At 43.7% G+C, this 19258-nt stretch overlaps 1 protein-coding gene across 1 annotated transcript in view; it reads right to left on the reverse strand.

The window, feature by feature from the left end:
- The window catches only part of LOC145359840 (uncharacterized), a 62233-nt gene that overhangs the window by 13227 nt on the left and 29748 nt on the right, over positions 1–19258 (reverse strand). Inside the window, exon 6 of the mRNA XM_080214628.1 lies at positions 19092–19207. Coding sequence (XP_080070754.1) covers positions 19092–19207 — 116 coding nt within the window. The remainder of the gene's footprint in view (positions 1–19091; positions 19208–19258) is intronic.

The raw sequence follows: 19258 nt of genomic DNA on the forward strand, positions 1-19258 counted from the left end.
CAGAAAACAGGCTGTGGATGAAAGATTTTATCTGGACCTTCATCTGCACCCAATTAACAGGGCACCAATCAGTTTCACCAGCAGGAATCCACCAGCAGGGTTCCTGATCTGCCAAGGCGGGCACCAGCAGAAAATCCTGTGGCAATTCATGCCAGCTAATCCAATTTTTGGACTTCTTGCTGAATTCACCCACCCAGCATTGAACTCACCAGCAGGGGCATAGGAGAATTCTGTCCTATGTGCCAAATGGTCTTGTTTCTGTGTGGTGTCATTCTATGAAAAGCTCATGTTTAAGAGGAAGCGAGGTTAGAAAACAAGTGATAATTGGAAACTACTGTTTATATCTTCACTTAGTAATAGATTATATGCTTTATCCAAATCTAGACATGCTTCATCCATTGTCCAGATGAAGACATGGGTTGAAATATTCATGGTAATGTGGGTTTATCAATATGCAACCCATAAATTATTCAAGTAGAATTGAAAACAAAGACATCTTCCTCCCTTAAAATTTCACAACGCAACTTTCTTCTCTGTAACATTTCACCATACATAATGCACAGAGGAAGTCTTCCAAATAATTCTTTTTCACAAAGATGTGATAGAGTTCCATCCAATCTCTACTTCTGCAGAACTGAACGATTTCCACATCATAGCACCTGTCTTTTGAATAACTTCAGAACTTTATCTCTACCACCTGAACATTGTAATATTCATTATTTTATATTTTCCAAATATCAGGGGAAGTAACTTCTCATAGAAGTTCACAACTCAGTACAGTGGTGATGATGAGGCAGAAGAAGCCCCAAAGCCTATTAGCATAAAATTTAAATTCAACCTTTGGGAATGTGCCTGCAGCACAGAAATGGAAATTATTTTACCTCAAGTTCATTTTTGCACTTGTAGAATTGCTACTCTTTAAAGGAAGTCTGAGGAAATCATTAACACAACAGTCATATATATGCTTCCATAATCGAGCGTAATTGAGTCAAAAACATAGAACCATGGAGAGTTCAGCAGAAGAGACCACTTCTGTTCCTCACATTTACTGTTCAACTAGAATTACTTCCCCTCATCCCTTTTCCATACTCTCATACCACCTCATATTCCTGATTATTCTTCACAAACAATGATATTTCTCATGCTTGTATATGTGGTAAAAATATTCCATGTTGCAATAAGACCAATGTCAAAAACATTAACTTCCTGCTTTCTTAATCACCCTGAATCCATGACATCCCTGTGTCTGTGTGCGTGTCCTCCCAGTGCTCCGGTTTCCTCCCACACTCCAAAGATAGAGTCATAGAGGTTTACAGCATGGAAACAGGCCCTTCGGTCCAACTTGCCCATGCCACTCTTTTTTTTAAACGCCAAAGCTATTCCCAATTGCCTGCATTTGGTCCATATCCCTTTATATTCATTCTTATCCACATAACTGTCTAAATACTTTTTAAAAGACAAAATGGTACTCACTTCTACTACTACCTCTGGCAGCTTGCTCCAGAAACTCACTAGCCTCTGTGTGAAATAATTGCCCCTCTGGACACTTTTGTATCTCTCTCCTCTCACCTTAAACCTATGTCCTCTAGTTTTAGACTCCCCTACCTTTGGGAAAAGATATTGATTTTCTAACTGATCCATGCCCCTCATTATTTTATAGACCTCTGTAAGGTCATCCCTCAGCCTTCTATGCTCCACAGAAAAAAGTCCCAGTCTATCCAGCCTCTCCTTATAACTCAAATCATCAAGTTCCAGTAGCATCCTAGTAAATCTTTTCTGCACTCTTTCTAGTTTAATAATATTCTTTCTATAATAGGGTGACCAGAACTGTACACAGTATTCCAAGTGTGGCCTTACCAATATCTTGTACAACTTCAACAAGATGTCCCAACTCCTCTATTCAATGTTCTAGCCAATGAAACCAAGCATGCTGAATACCTTCTTCACCAGATCAGCACAAATGGATATGATCTGGTGGCCATTACAAAGACGTGGCTGCAAGGTGACAGGGACTGGGAGCTGAAAATCCAGGGGTATCAAGTTCAAGTGTTTAGGAAGGATAGGTGGGAGGAAAAAGAGGGGGGCGTAGCTCTGCTGATTAAGGATAGCATCAGGGTGGTAGCAAGGGATGATATAGGAACCAAAGAGCAGAAAGTGGAATCGTTGTGGGTGGAGATTAGGAACAGCAAAGGGAGGAAGATGCTGGTGGGTGTCGTCTATAGGCCCCCGAGTAATGATGTGGAGGTGGGGCAGGCTGTTGACGCGCAAATAAGTGCGGCATGCAGGAATGGGACGGCCGTAATTATGGGGGATTTCAATCTACATATTGATTGGTCGACCCATGTTGGACGCAGTGGGCTCGAGGAGGAGTTCTTGGAATGCTGCCGGGATAGTTTCCTTGAACAGTGTGTGTTGGAGCCGACGAGGGAGCGAGCTATCTTGGATCTGGTGTTATGTAATGAGGTGGGTAGAATTAGGGACCTTGTGGTGAAGGATCCTCTTGGGGAGAGTGATCATTGTATGGTGGAGTTTCTGGTGCAGACGGAGGAGGAGAAAGTGGGTTCCCGGACACGCGTCCTTTGATTGAACAGAGGGGAGTACGGTAGGATGAGAGAAGAATTGGCGAATGTTGACTGGGGGAGCGCGTTGGAAGGTAGGTCTGCTGAGGAGCAGTGGAGGATCTTTATTACAGCATTGTTCTGGATTCCCAGCCAGTGGAGATAGAACAAAGAACAACCCAGCACGGGAAACAGGCCCTTCGGCCCAACGAGCCCGCGCCGCCGCATCGCCCTACACCTATTCTACCCTGCATGTCTACGAATGGGACCCTACTCAGTCAGATTCAGGGAAGAAATAGTGTCAATTTGGTGGAAACCAATTAGCCTAAGAGCACATCTTTGGGGTGTGGGAGGAAACCGGAGCGCCCGGAGGAAACCCACGCAACCACAGGGAGAATGCGCAAACTCCCACAGACACAGGCCCAAATCCATGTATCTGCACAGCTAGCAGTGCTAGTCACTGAGCTGTTGTGGAGCCCGTCTATCGGTCCAGGATCAAGCACACACACCGACATGAAGTACTAGGCCACTCCTGGACTTCCAAGAGCAGCCCACGCACAACCCGCCGTGTGCATGCCCCTCGCTTGACACGAGGTGGACCTCCACCTGTGGAATAAAGACAAAACATATTAGTTATACAGCCTGCCCTTCCGGTGTCTCCCGAGGTTTACCCTATTTAATAGCCCCTACCATATCCCTCCATTCCCGTTTCACTCATATGCCTATCTAACTGCATCTTAAACGAGTCCAACGTGCCTGCCTCCACCACCCTACTCGGTAGCGCATTCCAGACCCCCACAACTCTCTGTGTAAAGAACCTTCCTCTTACCTCCAAATTATACCTCCCCCCCCTCACCCTTAATTGATGACCTCTTGTGTTCGTACCCAGTCTAGGGAGCAGTCTCTCACTATTAACTCTATCTATTCCCTTCAGTATCTTATATACCTCTATCATGTCCCCTCTCAATCTCCTTCTTTCCAAGGAGAATAGCCCCAGTCTCTTCAGTCTCTCCTCGTAACCCAGTCCCCCCATGCCAGGCAACATCCTGGTAAACCTCCTCTGCACCCTTTCCAGAGACTCCACGTCCTTCCGGTAATAAGGTGACCAGAACTGGACGCAGTACTCCAAATGCGGTCTAACCAACGTTCTGTATAACTGAAGCATTAGACGGCAGCTTTTATACTCTAAGCCCCTTCCTATAAAGGCTAACATCCCATAAGCCTTCCTAACAACGTTCTCCACTTGTGACACAACCTTCATGGATTTGTGGACCTGCACTCCCAGGTCTCTCTGTACATCTATACTCCTAATCGGCCTACCTTTTATCACATAACTCCTCTCTGCATTATTCCTTCCAAAATGCATCACCTCGCATTTGTCAGGATTAAATGCCATCTGCCACCTATCTGCCCACTGCACCAACCTATCTATATCCTGTTGTATCACCTGACAATCCAGTTCTGTACCCGCCAACCCTGCCATCTTGGTGTCATCAGCAAACTTGCTGATCACACCACCTACTCCCTCTTCTAAGTCATTTATGTAGACTACAAAGAGGAGAGGTCCCAGTACCGAGCCCTGCGGCACACCACTGGTCACTGGCCTCCAGCCCGACAAGGTACCCTCCACAACTACCCTCTGTCTCCTAATTCCCAACCAGTTCTCAATCCACCTAACTACCTGGCCTCGTATCCCATGCGCCTTAACCTTTTCTACCAGCCTACCGTGAGGGACTTTGTCAAACGCCTTACTGAAATCCATGTAGATGACATCAATGGCTCTCCCATCGTCAACCGTTTTTGTCACCTCCTCAAAGAATTCCACCAGATTCGTAAGGCAAGACCTCCCTCTAACAAAGCCATGTTGCGTATCCCTAATCAGATCGCAACGCTCCAAATGCTCATACATCCTACCCCTAAGTATTTTTTCCATTAACTTCCCTACCACCGACGTCAAACTCACTGGCCTATAATTCCCAGGGTTATCCCTACTACCTTTTTTGAACAACGGGACCACATTTGCTACCCTCCAGTCTTCTGGGACCTCACCTGTGTCCAAAGAAGAGACAAAGATGTGCGCCAGAGGCCCAGCAATTTCATCTTTCGCCTCCCTAAGCAGCCTGGGATAAATACCATCAGGCCCCGGAGCTTTATCCGTCCTTACGCTACCTAAAAGCCCTAGCACTTCCTCTCTCGTAATAACTATATCCTGCAACTGAACCTCCGCTCCCTCCAAGAGACCGCATGATTCCGAACCCCTCTCCTTCGTGAATACCGACGCAAAGTATTCATTCAGGAGCTTCCCCATTCCCTCCGACTCAATACACAACTCTCCACTCTTGTCCCTAAGAGGACCAATTTTCCCTCTAACTACTCTCTTGCCTCTAATATAGGAATAAAATGCCTTAGGATTATCCTTAATCCTACCGGCCAAAGCCATCTCATGCCCTCTCTTCGCCCTTCTAATTCCCCTTTTTAGCTCCCTCCTACTCTCTGTATATTCCTCCAGCGCACACTCCGTACCCATTTGTTTTGACCTATCATACGCCTCCCTCTTCTTCCTAACCAAGTCTTCAATATCCCCCGTAATCCACGGCTCTCTAATCCTACCTTTCCCATCCTTTCGCTTAACCGGAACAAACCTCCCCTGCAACCATTTCATTTTGTCCCTAAAAGCCTCCCACTTGCCAACCGTGGACTTGCCAGCTAACAGTCCCTCCCAGTCAGTTTGCTGCAGCTCCCTCCTAATCCTGCCATAGCTCGCCTTTCCCCAGTTCAGCACACTCCCGCTTGGACGGCACTCGTCCCTTTCCATTTTTATCCTAAAGTAGACGGACTTGTGGTCACTGTTCGCCACATGTTCGCCTACCTCTACCTCACCCACCTGCCCTGGCTCGTTTCCCAACACTAAATCCAGTATAGCCCCTCCCCTAGTCGGGCAAGTTACATACTGTTCTAGCGACCCTTCCATAACACATTTCACAAACTCCTCTCCCTCCGTACCCCCAGCTCTAGGCCCCCTCCAATTCACTCCGGGAAAATTAAAATCACCCACTACAACCACTCTATTCTTTCTGCACCTGTCCAAAATGCCCCTGCAAATTCCCTCCTCCACTGACTTTGGGCTGTTGGGTGGCCTATAGTACACCCCTAGCAGTGTGATCTCTCCCTTTTTATTCCTCAACTCCACCCACAGCGACTCAATCCCTATCTCTTCCATATCGCCCTCCCTCTGCACTACTGTGATGTTTTCCTTGACTAACAGTGCCACCCCTCCACCTCTCTTCAACCCTCCTCTGTCACACCTAAAACACCTGTACCCAGGAACATTCAGCTGCCAGTCCTGCCCTTCCCGTAACCACGTCTCCGTTACAGCCACCACATCCAACTGCCTCACAAACATCAAGGCCCTAAGCTCATCCGTTTTCCCTGCCACACTCCTAGCATTGAAACAGACACAGTTCAACCCACAAATGTCCCTCGGAACCACCTTCTCCCTTATAATTTTCCTTTCACCCGTCTCTCTCCCAGCCACCTCCCCTCCCCCCCTCCCTATTAGTTTAAATCATTCTTGAACACCCCAGCTAACCTCCCTGCTAAGACACTAAGGAGATCTTTCTTGGTGCTCAGCAGAAATTTATTCCGATGGTTAAAAAGGACCGTAGGAGGAGAGGTAATAAGCCGTGGATAACGAAGGAGGTGAAGGAAAGTGTTAAATTAAAAGCGGAGGCGTTTAGAGTGGCTAAGAGTCGTGGGCGAGAAGAGGATTGGGAGAGGTTTAAATGTCAACAAAGATTGACAAAGAAGTTGATAAAGAAGGGTAGGAGAAACTATGAAGCTGGGCTAGCGCTCAATATAGAAAAGGATAGCAAGAGTTTTTATAAATATATAAAAAGGAAGACGCTGGCTAGGGTGAACGTTGGACCCTTAGAGGATGAGAGGGGGGGCTTAGTGGTAGGGGATGGGGAAATGGCTGAGGTCTTGAATAACTTTTTTGTTTCGGTCTTCACGGAGGAGGACGTGAATAATTTGCCGGGTGTTAGCGATGGAAAGGTGGTAGGACTGGAGGGTCTCAATGACATTATTGTTACTAGAGAGGCGGTGCTCGACAGACTGGAGGGACTGATTGTGGACAAGTCCCCAGGACCGGATGGAATGCATCCAAGGGTTCTGAAAGAAATGGCGGAGGTGATATTGGATGCCTTGGTGGTTATTTTCCAAACGTCGCTGGATTCCGGGGAAGTGCCGGAAGATTGGAAAACAGCTAATGTTACGCCGTTGTTTAAGAAGGGTGGCAGGCAAAAGGCAGGGAATTATAGGCCGGTTAGTTTAACGTCTGTTGTAGGTAAAATGTTAGAATCCGTCATCAAGGAGGAAATAGCGAGGCATCTTGAGGGGACTTGCTTGATAGAGCAGACGCAGCACGGTATCGTTAAGGGGAAGTCGTGTCTGACAAATTTATTGGAGTTCTATGAGGATGTGTCTAGGGCGGTGGATAGAGGAGAGCCGGTGGATGTGGTCTTTCTTGATTTTCAGAAGGCATTTGACAAGGTACCTCACAAGAGGTTATTGCAGAAGGTAAGGGGGTATGGAATTGGGGGTAGGGTGTTAACGTGGATAGAGGATTGGTTGTCAAATAGGAGGCAGAGAGTGGGGGTTAATGGGTGCTATTCGGATTGGCGATTGGTGACTAGTGGAGTGCCTCAGGGGTCGGTGCTGGGGCCTCAGCTATTTACCATTTATATAGATGATCTGGAGGAGGGAACCGAGTGTATGGTGTCGAAATTTGCTGATGACACCAAGATTGGTGGAACGGCAAATTGCACAGAGGGTGTGGAGAGTCTGCAGAAGGATCTAGATAAGCTGGGCGAATGGGCCAGGAACTGGCAAATGGAATTTAATGTTGGCAAGTGCGAAGTGGTCCACTTTGGTAGGAATAATGGTAGGAAGGACTATTATTTACGTGGCGAAAAACTGCAGCAGGCGACGGTGCAGAGGGACCTCGGGGTCCTTGTGCATGAGTCGCAAAAACCCCGCCTGCAGGTGCAGCAGGTGGTCAGGAAGGCTAATGGGATGCTGGCCTTCATAGCGAGGGGGATTGAATATAAAAGTAGGGAGGTCTTGCTGCAGCTGTATAGGGCACTGGTGAGGCCGCAGCTGGAGTACTGTGTGCAGTTTTGGTCGCCGCACTTACGCAAGGATATTTTGGCCTTGGAGGGAGTGCAGAGGAGGTTTACTCGGCTGATGCTGGAGTTGAGGGGGTTGAGCTATGAGGAGAGGCTGAATAAACTAGGCTTGTACTCGTTAGAGTTTAGAAGAATGAGGGGAGATCTCATTGAGACGTATAAGATGATGAATGGGATGGATAGGATAGAGGTGGAGAGACTCTTCCCGCTCAGAAAGGACAGTAGGACTAGAGGGCACAGCCTCAAGATAAAGGGGGGGCGGTTTAGAACGGAGTTGAGGAGGAACTTCTTCACTCAAAGGGTGGTGAATCTCTGGAATTCTCTGCCTGTTGAAGTGGTGGAGGCTGCCTCACTAAATATCTTTAAGGCGCGGGTTGATGGGTTTTTGATAAGCGAGGGGATTAAGGGTTATGGGGAGAGGGCGGGAATGTGGAACTGAGCCACGACAGATCAGCCATGATCTTATTGAATGGCGGGGCAGGCTCGAAGGGCTAGATGGCCTACTCCTGCTCCTATTTCTTATGTTCTTATGTTATGTTCAAACTGTCCACCTGTGACTCCACTTTCAAGGAGCTATGAACATGTGCCCCTAGATCTCTTTGTTCTGTAATTCTCCCCAGGTGCAAGTTAGGCTGAATGGCCAGGCTAAATTGCCCCTTAGTGTCAGGGTAAATAAGTAGGGTTATGGGGATAGGGCCTGGGTGGATTGTGTTCGGTGCAGACTTAACGGGCTGAATGGCCTCCTTCTGCATTGCAGGGATTCTATGATTCTAAAGCCTAAATTTCCACTGATTCTAAAAGATTGAAGATTGTTTCACGAAAGACAGTGGGCGTGATTTTCCAGCAGCGTGCACCCCAAAACCAAAAAATTCTGCCTGAGGTCAATGGATCTTTGCAAGGTACCCCCCCCTCCCCCCGTTACAATTCTGGTGGCAGACAGGGCAGGAAAATCCCCCCCAGTGAGTCAGTCAAATGATGAGTATCATTTGATTTTTCTAGGATTAAGAAGTATGCCAACATTGCCACTCAATACCGATGTCCTATGATTATGAAAACAGGGGATAAATGCCTCCTGCAGCTGAGAGAAGCAATAAGCCTGGCTTTAGTTGGAAGGTCAATGCCGCCCCAACCTTGGAATTTGATGTCTGATGGATGAAGGTAATTGTCTGAAGCTGGTCGTGGTCATCTGCTAATATGTTAAAAGTAGCTCCAGTATTAGTTTTAAATGTAGTATCGAAGACTTGAACTTGCTTAGTAACTGACCAACAGTCTAGATCAAGAATATCTACTTCCCTACAGAAATCGGAAGTTCTGAAGCTATATGCACTCAAACTGTTTCTTGCTCCAGAGATGCTGTCAGACTTGCTGACTCCTACCAGAAATTTCTGTTGAAATTTCCGATTTCCAGCCTCTTGTTTTTATAATTCTGGGAGGAATGTTCCCTTTTTTTAATGGCAGCTTCAGACTGAAAATCAGTACATAGCTCTCCAGCTGCACAAAGCAGTTTTCACTCCAGATCTTAAAACCCCCTGAGTAAAACAAAAATTGGCTGCCATCATGGAGACATGGGAGGCTTCCCATCCCCCTGCCCCACACCCCCAGACCCCACACAAGCCCTCCCCCAGCATAATCATCGAGGGATCTTCTCGCACCCCCCCCCCCCCCAAACCATCAACCCCCACCACCATGCAGGTATTGCAGGCATTAGCCCCATTCACTGCGCACTCCCCCCCACCCCCTCTGCCTGCAAGTCAGATGCTTTTCCCCCCCTCCCCTTAACCATACATTACCCACACCAACCAACCCCACCCCCCCCCACCCCTGCCCCCATTCCCCATCTAACATGAGGCTCACCAGAGGCTCCACAATGCTCTTTGGCACTGTCAACTTCTTGGTTTGGCAGGCTTTCATCTGGATGGAGCTGCTGCCTCTAGGCCTATGCAATTATGTGAGGCTTAAAGTCATCATAACTTATAGCCCAATTAAATGCTCTAAGCTCGATCTGCCTCGCATGTTGGATCGCTTGATCCAAAGTAACATCATCTTTGGCCAACAGAAAGTCAGACAGTTTTCCACCCTGGACACCCACACCAATGCAATCGCAGATTATCTTGTCCTTTATCTTGCTGTATCTGCAAGAACTAGCTAGACAATAAGATCAGTTATGAACAATTCAATCAATTCCTCAGGGCCTTCTGCATACTGGTTAAAACATGCTCGTTCAATTACTAAAATTTGCTTTGGGCTAAAATAGGTGCAGTTTAATAATGGAATCAAAGTCTGAGGTGGACTCTTGCACATCTTGCCATAAGAGAACGTTGTCTGCCTTTGGACTCATTCCATTAAGAATGAGAGTAACTTGAAGCTTTAGCTCCTTTTCATGAAGACCTGATGCAGCTTGGTGCTGCAGAAAATAATGCTTCCATATCTCCCATTGCTGGCACTCTGTGGATCTTCAAGACAGTTAAATGGCTGGAGCAAGGGCAGAACTGCTCACCAGGTACAATCATTATAACCTCTCTGCAGTGCACCTCCTTCTTCTGCTAAAGATTCTCAAGCTGTTTTCAAAGATTTCTTCATTTGTGTTTTTTATTTATTTCAACGTCTCCAGTTGCCATCATGTTCTGAAATGAGTTCTTCCAATTTGGCTTGGAACTTGGTTTTTGAACAGACTGCAGATATTCTCTGGTATCACCTTAACAATTGTTTAATGATACTACATCTAAATGGGTTACAGAGTAGGAATGGTGCTCCTAGGCATAATTCCAACCTCTCCCTCAGAGAGAGAGTTTAACATGACTGACCAGAATAGTATATCATCTAAGTCATACATTGGCATGATGAATCTTTTAACCTTTCATACTACAATTGATATTTGTGTGATAACTCTGTTTAGACACCTCAGTTTCCTTCCAAGCTGCTAAAGCTTCAACTTAGAATCATAGGGGGGATGTTCCCATCCTGCCCACCACAGGAATCATAGCAGGCAGGGGCAGAACATGCAAAGATCTACTGACCTCAGGCAGGATTTTCTGGTCTTTGGGGCAGCGTGGATGGAAAATCCTACCCATAGAATCACAGAACTCCTACGATGCAGAAAGAGGCCATTTGGCCCATCTAACTTGCATTGACAGCTTAGATAACCAGGCCATTTCCTCCTTTGCTGCTTGTTTTCTGTTTCTCGTCACTGAAATGACTCTTTCAAAGTCTTGCTCCCTGCAGCGTCACATTGTTTCCAATTCCTTCTCCAGTTCACAGCAATGTGTCTTGTTGATATTTGTTTGCCAAATCAACATCTGTTAATGAATACCTCATCATACAAAAATACAGGTCGAGTGTTTCAAAACTGGCAACCTTTAGATCTTTCTGGTTTTATCTGTAGTGTAACTCGATGAAGATTGACAGCGATCAAATCTACATCTAAGGGTGGACAATACTTCGGTACAATCACTGCTTCAAAACAGTGTTCAGTTCAGATCATTGGTGTACTACAGAAACACTCAAAATGGATGTTGTGCAGAGAAGTCCAGCTCCCCAAAATTTCCTGAATTGGGTGGGGTGGGTCAAGGGTCACTGTGGCCACTCAGAGTGTGGGAAACGATAGGTATGAAACATGGATAACTACTGAGCATACAATCACACTTATTCAGCAATTCCCAAAACAAGCCAGTCAGTTTTTTCACTCATTTTGCACTCAAAATTCTTGCACGGCACACTTTAGAAAATGTCTGGTACTTGGATGTGATTGTTCGACAGCTGGATTTGAGGTACTTGTACCTGCATTACATAACTTTCTCGGTGCTGCTATTTTTCATTAATGCCACCTTAAAATTTATTTTACCTTAGCATAATAACAGTTAATCTACTTACAATCTCCTGTCCTCTCTGCCCGAGCTTTCTATTTTCATCAAATTCTCATTTTGGAAGATTGTGTTCTCATTCTGTGAAGAAAAATGTAAACAGCCTAGACACTGATAATTGTTAACATTCTGGAACAAATGCCAAGAGGAAGTGGTACATTTTAGATGTTCCTTTCCTTGTTTTTTTTCTCTATTTTTGGCTCCCATGTTTCACACTACTTTGCAGGTGAACTTTAAATTACTGTATCCCAGTGAGTGCTTTCGCTCGCCCAGATTCCATGTAAATTCACAGTACATAAAGTGAAAGAGCAACAGTAACCCATTTACTGCATTTTAAATGGGTTACCACCTATGTAAAAAGTGACACAAAAAAGAAGTCCAAGCCAAAGACCCTTCATTATTCTATTTCAAGTAGAGAATGACACGATAAAAAAAGTATATCAACGAAATTTATTAAACACTGAATAAAGAAGTGAGTGGTGGCTGTAACACTACTTATCAATTTAGTGTAATTAGTAAGCCTTGCTAACTCGTCAGCTAATAGGAAATAGTAACTTGCGACTGCTGTACTAAATAAGTACTCTTTATGTGTCACCTCCTTTCTGTTTCTCACCACCTTCTGGAATATATGTTTCTAATGGATTCAGGCAGATGCCTCACTATGAAAGAGATAGGCTTATGAATACATTTAAATGCCTCAGACCCAGTAAATTTAAATAGCTGTATCAAATTAAAAAGAGATGTCAATCAAAAATATATTTAAACAAATTGCACAAAATGTTTGCATTTGAATTCGGCAGTTTGGGTTTCTTCATTGGACATTTAGTGAACAATGACTAACTCAGCATTAATTACTGTAGATAGAAATGAATTGGAATATACTCTTTACAGTGAAGTTCATTATTAACCCTTTATGAAATAGGTGGCAGAATTAAAAATATTAGTGTCAAGTTGAGATAGGTATGTATAGAAAAGAAGCACTTTCCCTTAAAACAATATCATAAGGAATATTGGCTAATCATTTAGCAGCTATCATATAATCATTACAGCACAGGAGATTATTCAGCCCATCATATCTGCATTTGCTCTCCGAATGAGTAACTTCACATCATTCTCCTGCCATCTCTCCTTAACGCTGCACACCTAGTTCCATTTGGAAGTCTTAATTGACTACCTCCACTGTGGTCCAGGCCTTAAACACTCATAGCAATTGGACAAAATCTTATCAAAAAACGGTGGTGTTGCTTTTGGCAAAAAAACAGTGTGTTTCTCTCCAGATTTTACGACACAATGTCACTAAAAAAACAGATGGGGACATTTCATGCTGTCATGTAGGGAGAGCAGGAGCGTCAACATACCAGCAAAGCCTGGCAGCACTGAAATCTGGGTGCCATGTTTAAAGGATGCCCTGATCACCCCAACGCATGACCTCCCCACAACACTCCACCACAAACATCTCAGGGGTTCCCCCTCCTCCCCCACTTATCAATGCCAGCCAATGGCCCCCACCCCCAATCAGAGCCAGCTTTCACCACCAACAGTCAATGCTGGCAACCCCCACTTCCTCCCAAACATCCCTCCCCCACTTTCTCCCAAGCATCAGATGTCTCCCCCCCACACAGCCAGCATCCCCGACTCTAATGTCTGCACCCTATCACCACCATAAAGGAATGTGTCCCCTGCACAGGTTGGCACTGTCAGGTTGACATGAGCATGGCGCCATGTGCAAGGGGGCATTTTCAGGGCATTGCCTGACCTTCACTTCATTACAACAATTTTGAAAATGAGAAAGAAAAACAGTTATTTTTATGCTCATTTCATCTGAATCCAGAGTCAGAAATTTAGGAGTAGCTGCAAATGTCTTCCAAATGACCTTAAGAGATACAAGCTTCAGCTGAACATTATAATCAAGTGGATTTGTCTATTTAGACCACCTCCCCCGAGGAAGTATTTGAGCAATGTCATGCAGGGGACAAGCCAAGTTAAGTGAAGCTCAATTTTAGCAACTAAATATGACAACCACCCAAATGTTGGATTATTGATCTGTAATGCCCATTGGAGACCTACTGATCTTAATATTAAATGGACTGTGAATCAATACATAAAGCGAATAGCAAATATCCTTCCATCTCAGTATGATGATCTAAAACATCACACATACAATTACTTGTTGTGATCATTTATCTGTCTTTGGTTTAACTTCATTGTCCAGAGCACACACAGCCTTTATATGCCCTGTTTCTGATCAGAACTGTCCACTCATCTGACGAAGGAATAGCGTTCTGAAAGCTTGTGGTGTTTACTATCAAATAAACCTGTTGAACTTTAACCTGGTACTGTGAGACTTCTTACTGTGTTTACCCAAGTCCAACACCGGCATTTCCACATTAGCACAATTATTCACAGACCTCAGTCCCCAAACAAATTTGTTCACCTTATTTCTGCTCTGATCTCTCATCATGCCCTGGATCAAGGTTACAGCTTAATCGTAAAGAGCCACCTTGCCAACTGGCCTGCCCGCCAATCGTTATGTTAGAGGGGCCATGTAAAATGCCAGTCAACTGGTGTTTAATTAATTTAAATTAGCTTTTTGATTGTCGATGGGCATGCATCCAATTTGTGTGCACACCTGCCAACCTTGAAATCACACGTGTGCACAATGTCATCAGGAAACACCACTGATATCATTTGACAAAATTTTGCATTCAGACAGTTCGGTCATACAACCAACCTCCAACGATAAAATTCTGGCCTATATATTTTTACAGAAACTTGCAGATTGTTTTATTCTAAAAAGCTGATTCAATGAAAATTGTGTATAACAACTGCTTTAGACAGGTTGTCGACGCAACATTTGAAAATACAGTTCAATTTAATTCTTCATATGTGAAGCTTCTACAAATGTTTCTGAGACATGATGAGGCACTACATGATGTAAGCTTTTGCTTCCTTAAACAGAAGCTGCTTCACTGCTTTGACATTGCAAATCAGAACTTTCTACTGATCATTTTCACCACAAGTCATGTGTTAACCTTCCATTACCTTGGTTGTATTGGGGTCACATTGAAATGGTTCCATTCTATGAATATTTTCTAAGCAGGAAATCATAACTTAAATGTCTTCAGAAATGGCAAACAAGACATAACAGCATGTTTTCAAAGTAAATCTGTTAGTGCATCTTGTTGAATGAAGCATTAAAAAGAGGGTGCTGGTTGGTTGGAAAGAGGACCCTGATTTGTAGAGTTCATTCCCTGTGGCAAATCCTTGATCGATCAGTGTTGGCCTGCCTGGTTTGAGTATAGGCAAAAGCATGGCAGTTAATTGTTCCCTGGTACATTCTCCATGGCAGTGCCTCTTCCAATCATTCAGAGTTGTCTTGCCAACTAATTTTCTCATGCAGTACAAATTGCTGATCCCTTTATATTTGATATTCTTGCAAATCTATCCTGATGAGTGCAAGGTGAAAAACTTTGACAGCCCATTTCTTTTCTCAGCAATACTCACGTTCTATTCGACCAAGTAACTATTTATTTAAGTGTTATAGCCAATGTAAAGCTCAATTTTAAAATGATTTTGTGCTACTGGATAGCACATTATCTGCTGATTGCTAGACTGAGTCCAGGGTCGATCTTCAATGAAAAGAGTTTGTGCAGATTGATTAAGTACTGAGAGGCAAAGATCCATAATACAAAACTGTCAACAAATCATTGCTTTTAAAGCAATCTTTCCCAAGTAATGTTAGGCTGGGAAATAAACTGCTTCTGCAAAGCGTGCTCTTTTAAAGTCAGATTTCAAAAACATTGGTGGCGACAGGATAGATGAAGCTTTATTCTGCCTCACATTATATTATGCACAAATTGCTATGCTATACTAATGCTAGCAGTATTTTGTTCCACAAAAATAGAATCACTCATGTTCATGATTTCAGATTTCTCAGTCACACCTTTTTAAATTCAGATGTATTCAGAAGTGGTCTCCAGTCGTGCAATGTCTTTTAAGCAAATGTGATTTTTCAATTTTAAACTGCATGGCAAGTGTGATGGAAAGAGTTAACTCAGCAGTACTTATTCCAAATTCAATGCTTGAAAAGAAAGCTGAAACACATACTTTCCAACTTGAAGAAAGACAAGTTAGAAAAAAAAACTGCTCAAACTGGTGTCAGCAATAACAGACACTATTTTTTTGAAATTCAGAAAGGAAGTAGGTACCTGATTGAAAGAATCAACCATTAAAATCAGCCTGCTCTTGCATATGCTCATGCCAGTAAAGGCAACTGATTTGCTAATATTTTACACAAAGGCAGTTCCGAATAGGATAGATTTGCCAGTATGGCAAATTAATTAAATTAATTACTCTTATTTTACAATGTTGTGATGATGTGATAATTATGTTTCTTTATTTACTAATTTTTATGCTGTAACCTCACATCTGTATGAATTGGAAATAAATATCCCAAAACATCTATTGATTTTCTAACTCATTATACCATCAATACAGCACACTTTTTTTTTACTTAGGGCAGAGACTAGCATCTGCATGCGTTAATATTTATATACAATGCCGTTGTCAATGCTAGCCATGAACAAAACAGCCTTGCTCTGATGGTAGAAGATATACTGTGACACTCTTCATTGGGTTACACTCAGAATTTAAGGGAAATATCTTATGGAACACACAAAAGCAGAAATTGTAGCAAACGGGCTGTCTTAATTAGCCAGCATGCAAAATTTTGAATTCCCGACAGTGGGCTGCGATGCAGAGATAAATTAAGCAGCATGTTTGTGGCACATTGTGCATTATGCCAGTCTGTTACGGTTTCTAATTGTAATATATCTGCATGCCATGAATACATTTCAGCGTAAAACTTTCAAAAATAATGTCCCACCTCGAAGTTAAAGTCAGTGGCACACAAGGATCTCACCTACAACACTACAACTACCACTGAGAGTGATCTAAGACAATTTTCTTTACAGCTACGTTCCACAGAGTGCTGAGTGCAACACTGGAGATTAATATTAACATACAGTAAAGAATGAACGCAAAAATGTAAAATATTGGATGGAATTTTACTGGCTTGTCCCACCCATCGATGGGCGGGAATGAGCTGGTAAAATTGTGTGACAGCCAAGAAATCAGGATCACGCCTGATTTCTCACCTCTTGCGATTTTATGAGAGCCAGATTTCTGGCGAGGTCAGCTTCTCACCAGAAATGAGCTCACTTGCCTTCCTGGCCTCTGTGGGAGAGGTTCTCTCCAGCAAGGAAAACACCTGCTCTCCACGAACAGGGAATAGTCCTGTTGGCCTCATTGGTAGAACCAGAGGCCATTGAGGCCCATCCAGGGAGGCCAAAGAAAAAGGGGGTGTCCTTTGGGCAGTGCCAGCTGGCAGTGCCAGCCTGGCACCACGGCAATTTCAGCGGGCACATTGCCACTATGCACCAGGCAACTCTTTATAGATTTATATAATTTGTCTCAATCAGCCTGGGGCGGAACCTATGGGGGGTTCTATGGGGGGGGCCAGCATGAAGGGGGGTCCGCTGCACACTCTGCAATGGGATCAGATCAGGGTGGAGTGGGGATGCTGCCACTCTGCAACTGCAATTGGATCAGAGGAGGGGGAGCCCAATTGGTCTGGGTGGTGGAAGGAGTAGGGGCTAGATGTCTGTGTATTACCATGGGCCCCTGTGAGTGGGATTGAGGGAGCTGATCGAGGCTGCCTGCAGTAGCAGGGGCTTGACAACTTTCTTTGTCTGTCTGTCAGAGCCTTGCAGTTGCGAAGGAGCATGTGCAGCATCAGAGATTTGCACATGCGCAGTAGCTCCCTCTACAGGCTGGCTAGCAAATTAAGCCCAGCCCACTGCCTGCAGCAGCTAGAAATGATCTAGACCATTTTTTCAGTGACTAAGTGCATTAAATTGCTTGTGGAACTCTCCCATCTTCACGGTTGCTGGACATTTAGAATAAATCTCGTAAAATTCTGCCCATTGTATCGCTCTCTAACTAAGCTAGACTCAACAAATAATAATAATGCATTCATAAATAAAGTAAAAATGGAATATCTACAAGTGAGATTCAATTTTTAAAAACATCTGTGCCATATTTGTGCTCTTAAGTCTTATTTTAATGGCAATGTAGTTAGGCAGTTAAGTTGTGGCCATGATGCAGAGCCTCCCTGTTTGACCAGGAAGCTCATTAATGGGCCATCTGTAGATATAGCATTGTCAGCTGAAGGCAGCTTTCACCAATGATGAGCTTCCCTCACTGCTAAATTGAACACGTTTGCATGCATGCCATTAGCATAGTTTTAACTATAACTATGTTAACGCTGTTGATTTCTACTATCCATTTATTATTTAAAATCTTGCATGGGGTGCACTTGCTGAATACAGACCTTACCGATCCACTAACCTAAACACGCACACGTGCACACACATACCCAACAAATCGGAATATTACGGCAACATGTAGTCCAAGTTACCCGCTTTGCATCCATCCCAAATCCTGGTGAAAAGAGCATCCAGAGGATAGTTTCAATTTTGGATGGCACAGCTCTCTTCTACAAGTAGACTTGGGGGTTCTCACTCTGTCCTGTTAACTCCACAGAAGTAACCTGGTCAGCATGGGCTGATCTGCATACTTCATTTTCCTTCACCAACTGTTGCAGAGCTAATGGGAATGATACTAGCACAAGGAAAATGATAAGACAGGGCGTTCTGAATGCAGAGACAATTTTGGCCAGAGCCATGTCTCACAGAATGATGAACACAGTCAAAATTGCCTTAAAACTTACTGTACCACCCATCTTAACCAAACTATGTTCCATTGAACAAATGTTTACATTGTAAGGGATGTCCATGATGTCAAGGCACCATAGTAGGCATTCTCCTTCTTAGGAATTCAGAAGAACTCAAAGATCATGATGTTGCATCCAGTAAAAACGTAACTAAAATAGAAAATTGCCAAACACCTCAAAAGGGGTATCATTTCTTATTGTATTTAACCCAACTGTCTGCATTTATGATTTTGAGAAAAACTGCTTAATTTTGTGAGATTATATCCAACTGTCTTGCTGTTTCTATTCATACATGTTTTAATTTGTCCAAATTCTAAAGTCCTTATTCCATGTCAAGCTGATTCCATGCAAACAGGCAAGTGCTATGTCAGAAGTATACTCGCTGAAGAAACGTACTGAACTATTGCTTTCGTTTATTACATTTTAAAGGGATTTACATTAGAAAATCAAAACACATTAAATGCCAAAATAATTCTATTACTCTCTCTCTCTCTGCAAAAAGAAACCCCTTCCTGGAGTATGTTTTGTTTACATGGTTCCTCAGTCCAGTGTTTGAAACATTCATGTTTGATATATTTGGCACAAAAAAAGGAAATAAAGTTAGCAATACATTTTAGTGATGAATTAGAGATACTTTAAGAAGCAGCAACTGAAAACACATATGTCTGCTGGACCATTACTTTACAGAACTCACTCAGTTGGACCTGATAACTCTTTCAATTTCTTCCTCGTGCTGTAACCTCTGTAAGTTGACTGTATGACCAAGGCAGCTTGCTCTTTCTTTTGAATATGTGTATCCTCCTGCTTCTCCTTAAAATAGAAGATGTACTCTTTAAAATTAGAAAACTGCTTGCAAGACAA

Source organism: Carcharhinus amblyrhynchos, chromosome 29 (genome assembly GCF_965287045.1).
Source record: "Carcharhinus amblyrhynchos chromosome 29, sCarAmb.v2.hapA, whole genome shotgun sequence".
NCBI classification, from domain to species: domain Eukaryota; kingdom Metazoa; phylum Chordata; class Chondrichthyes; order Carcharhiniformes; family Carcharhinidae; genus Carcharhinus; species Carcharhinus amblyrhynchos.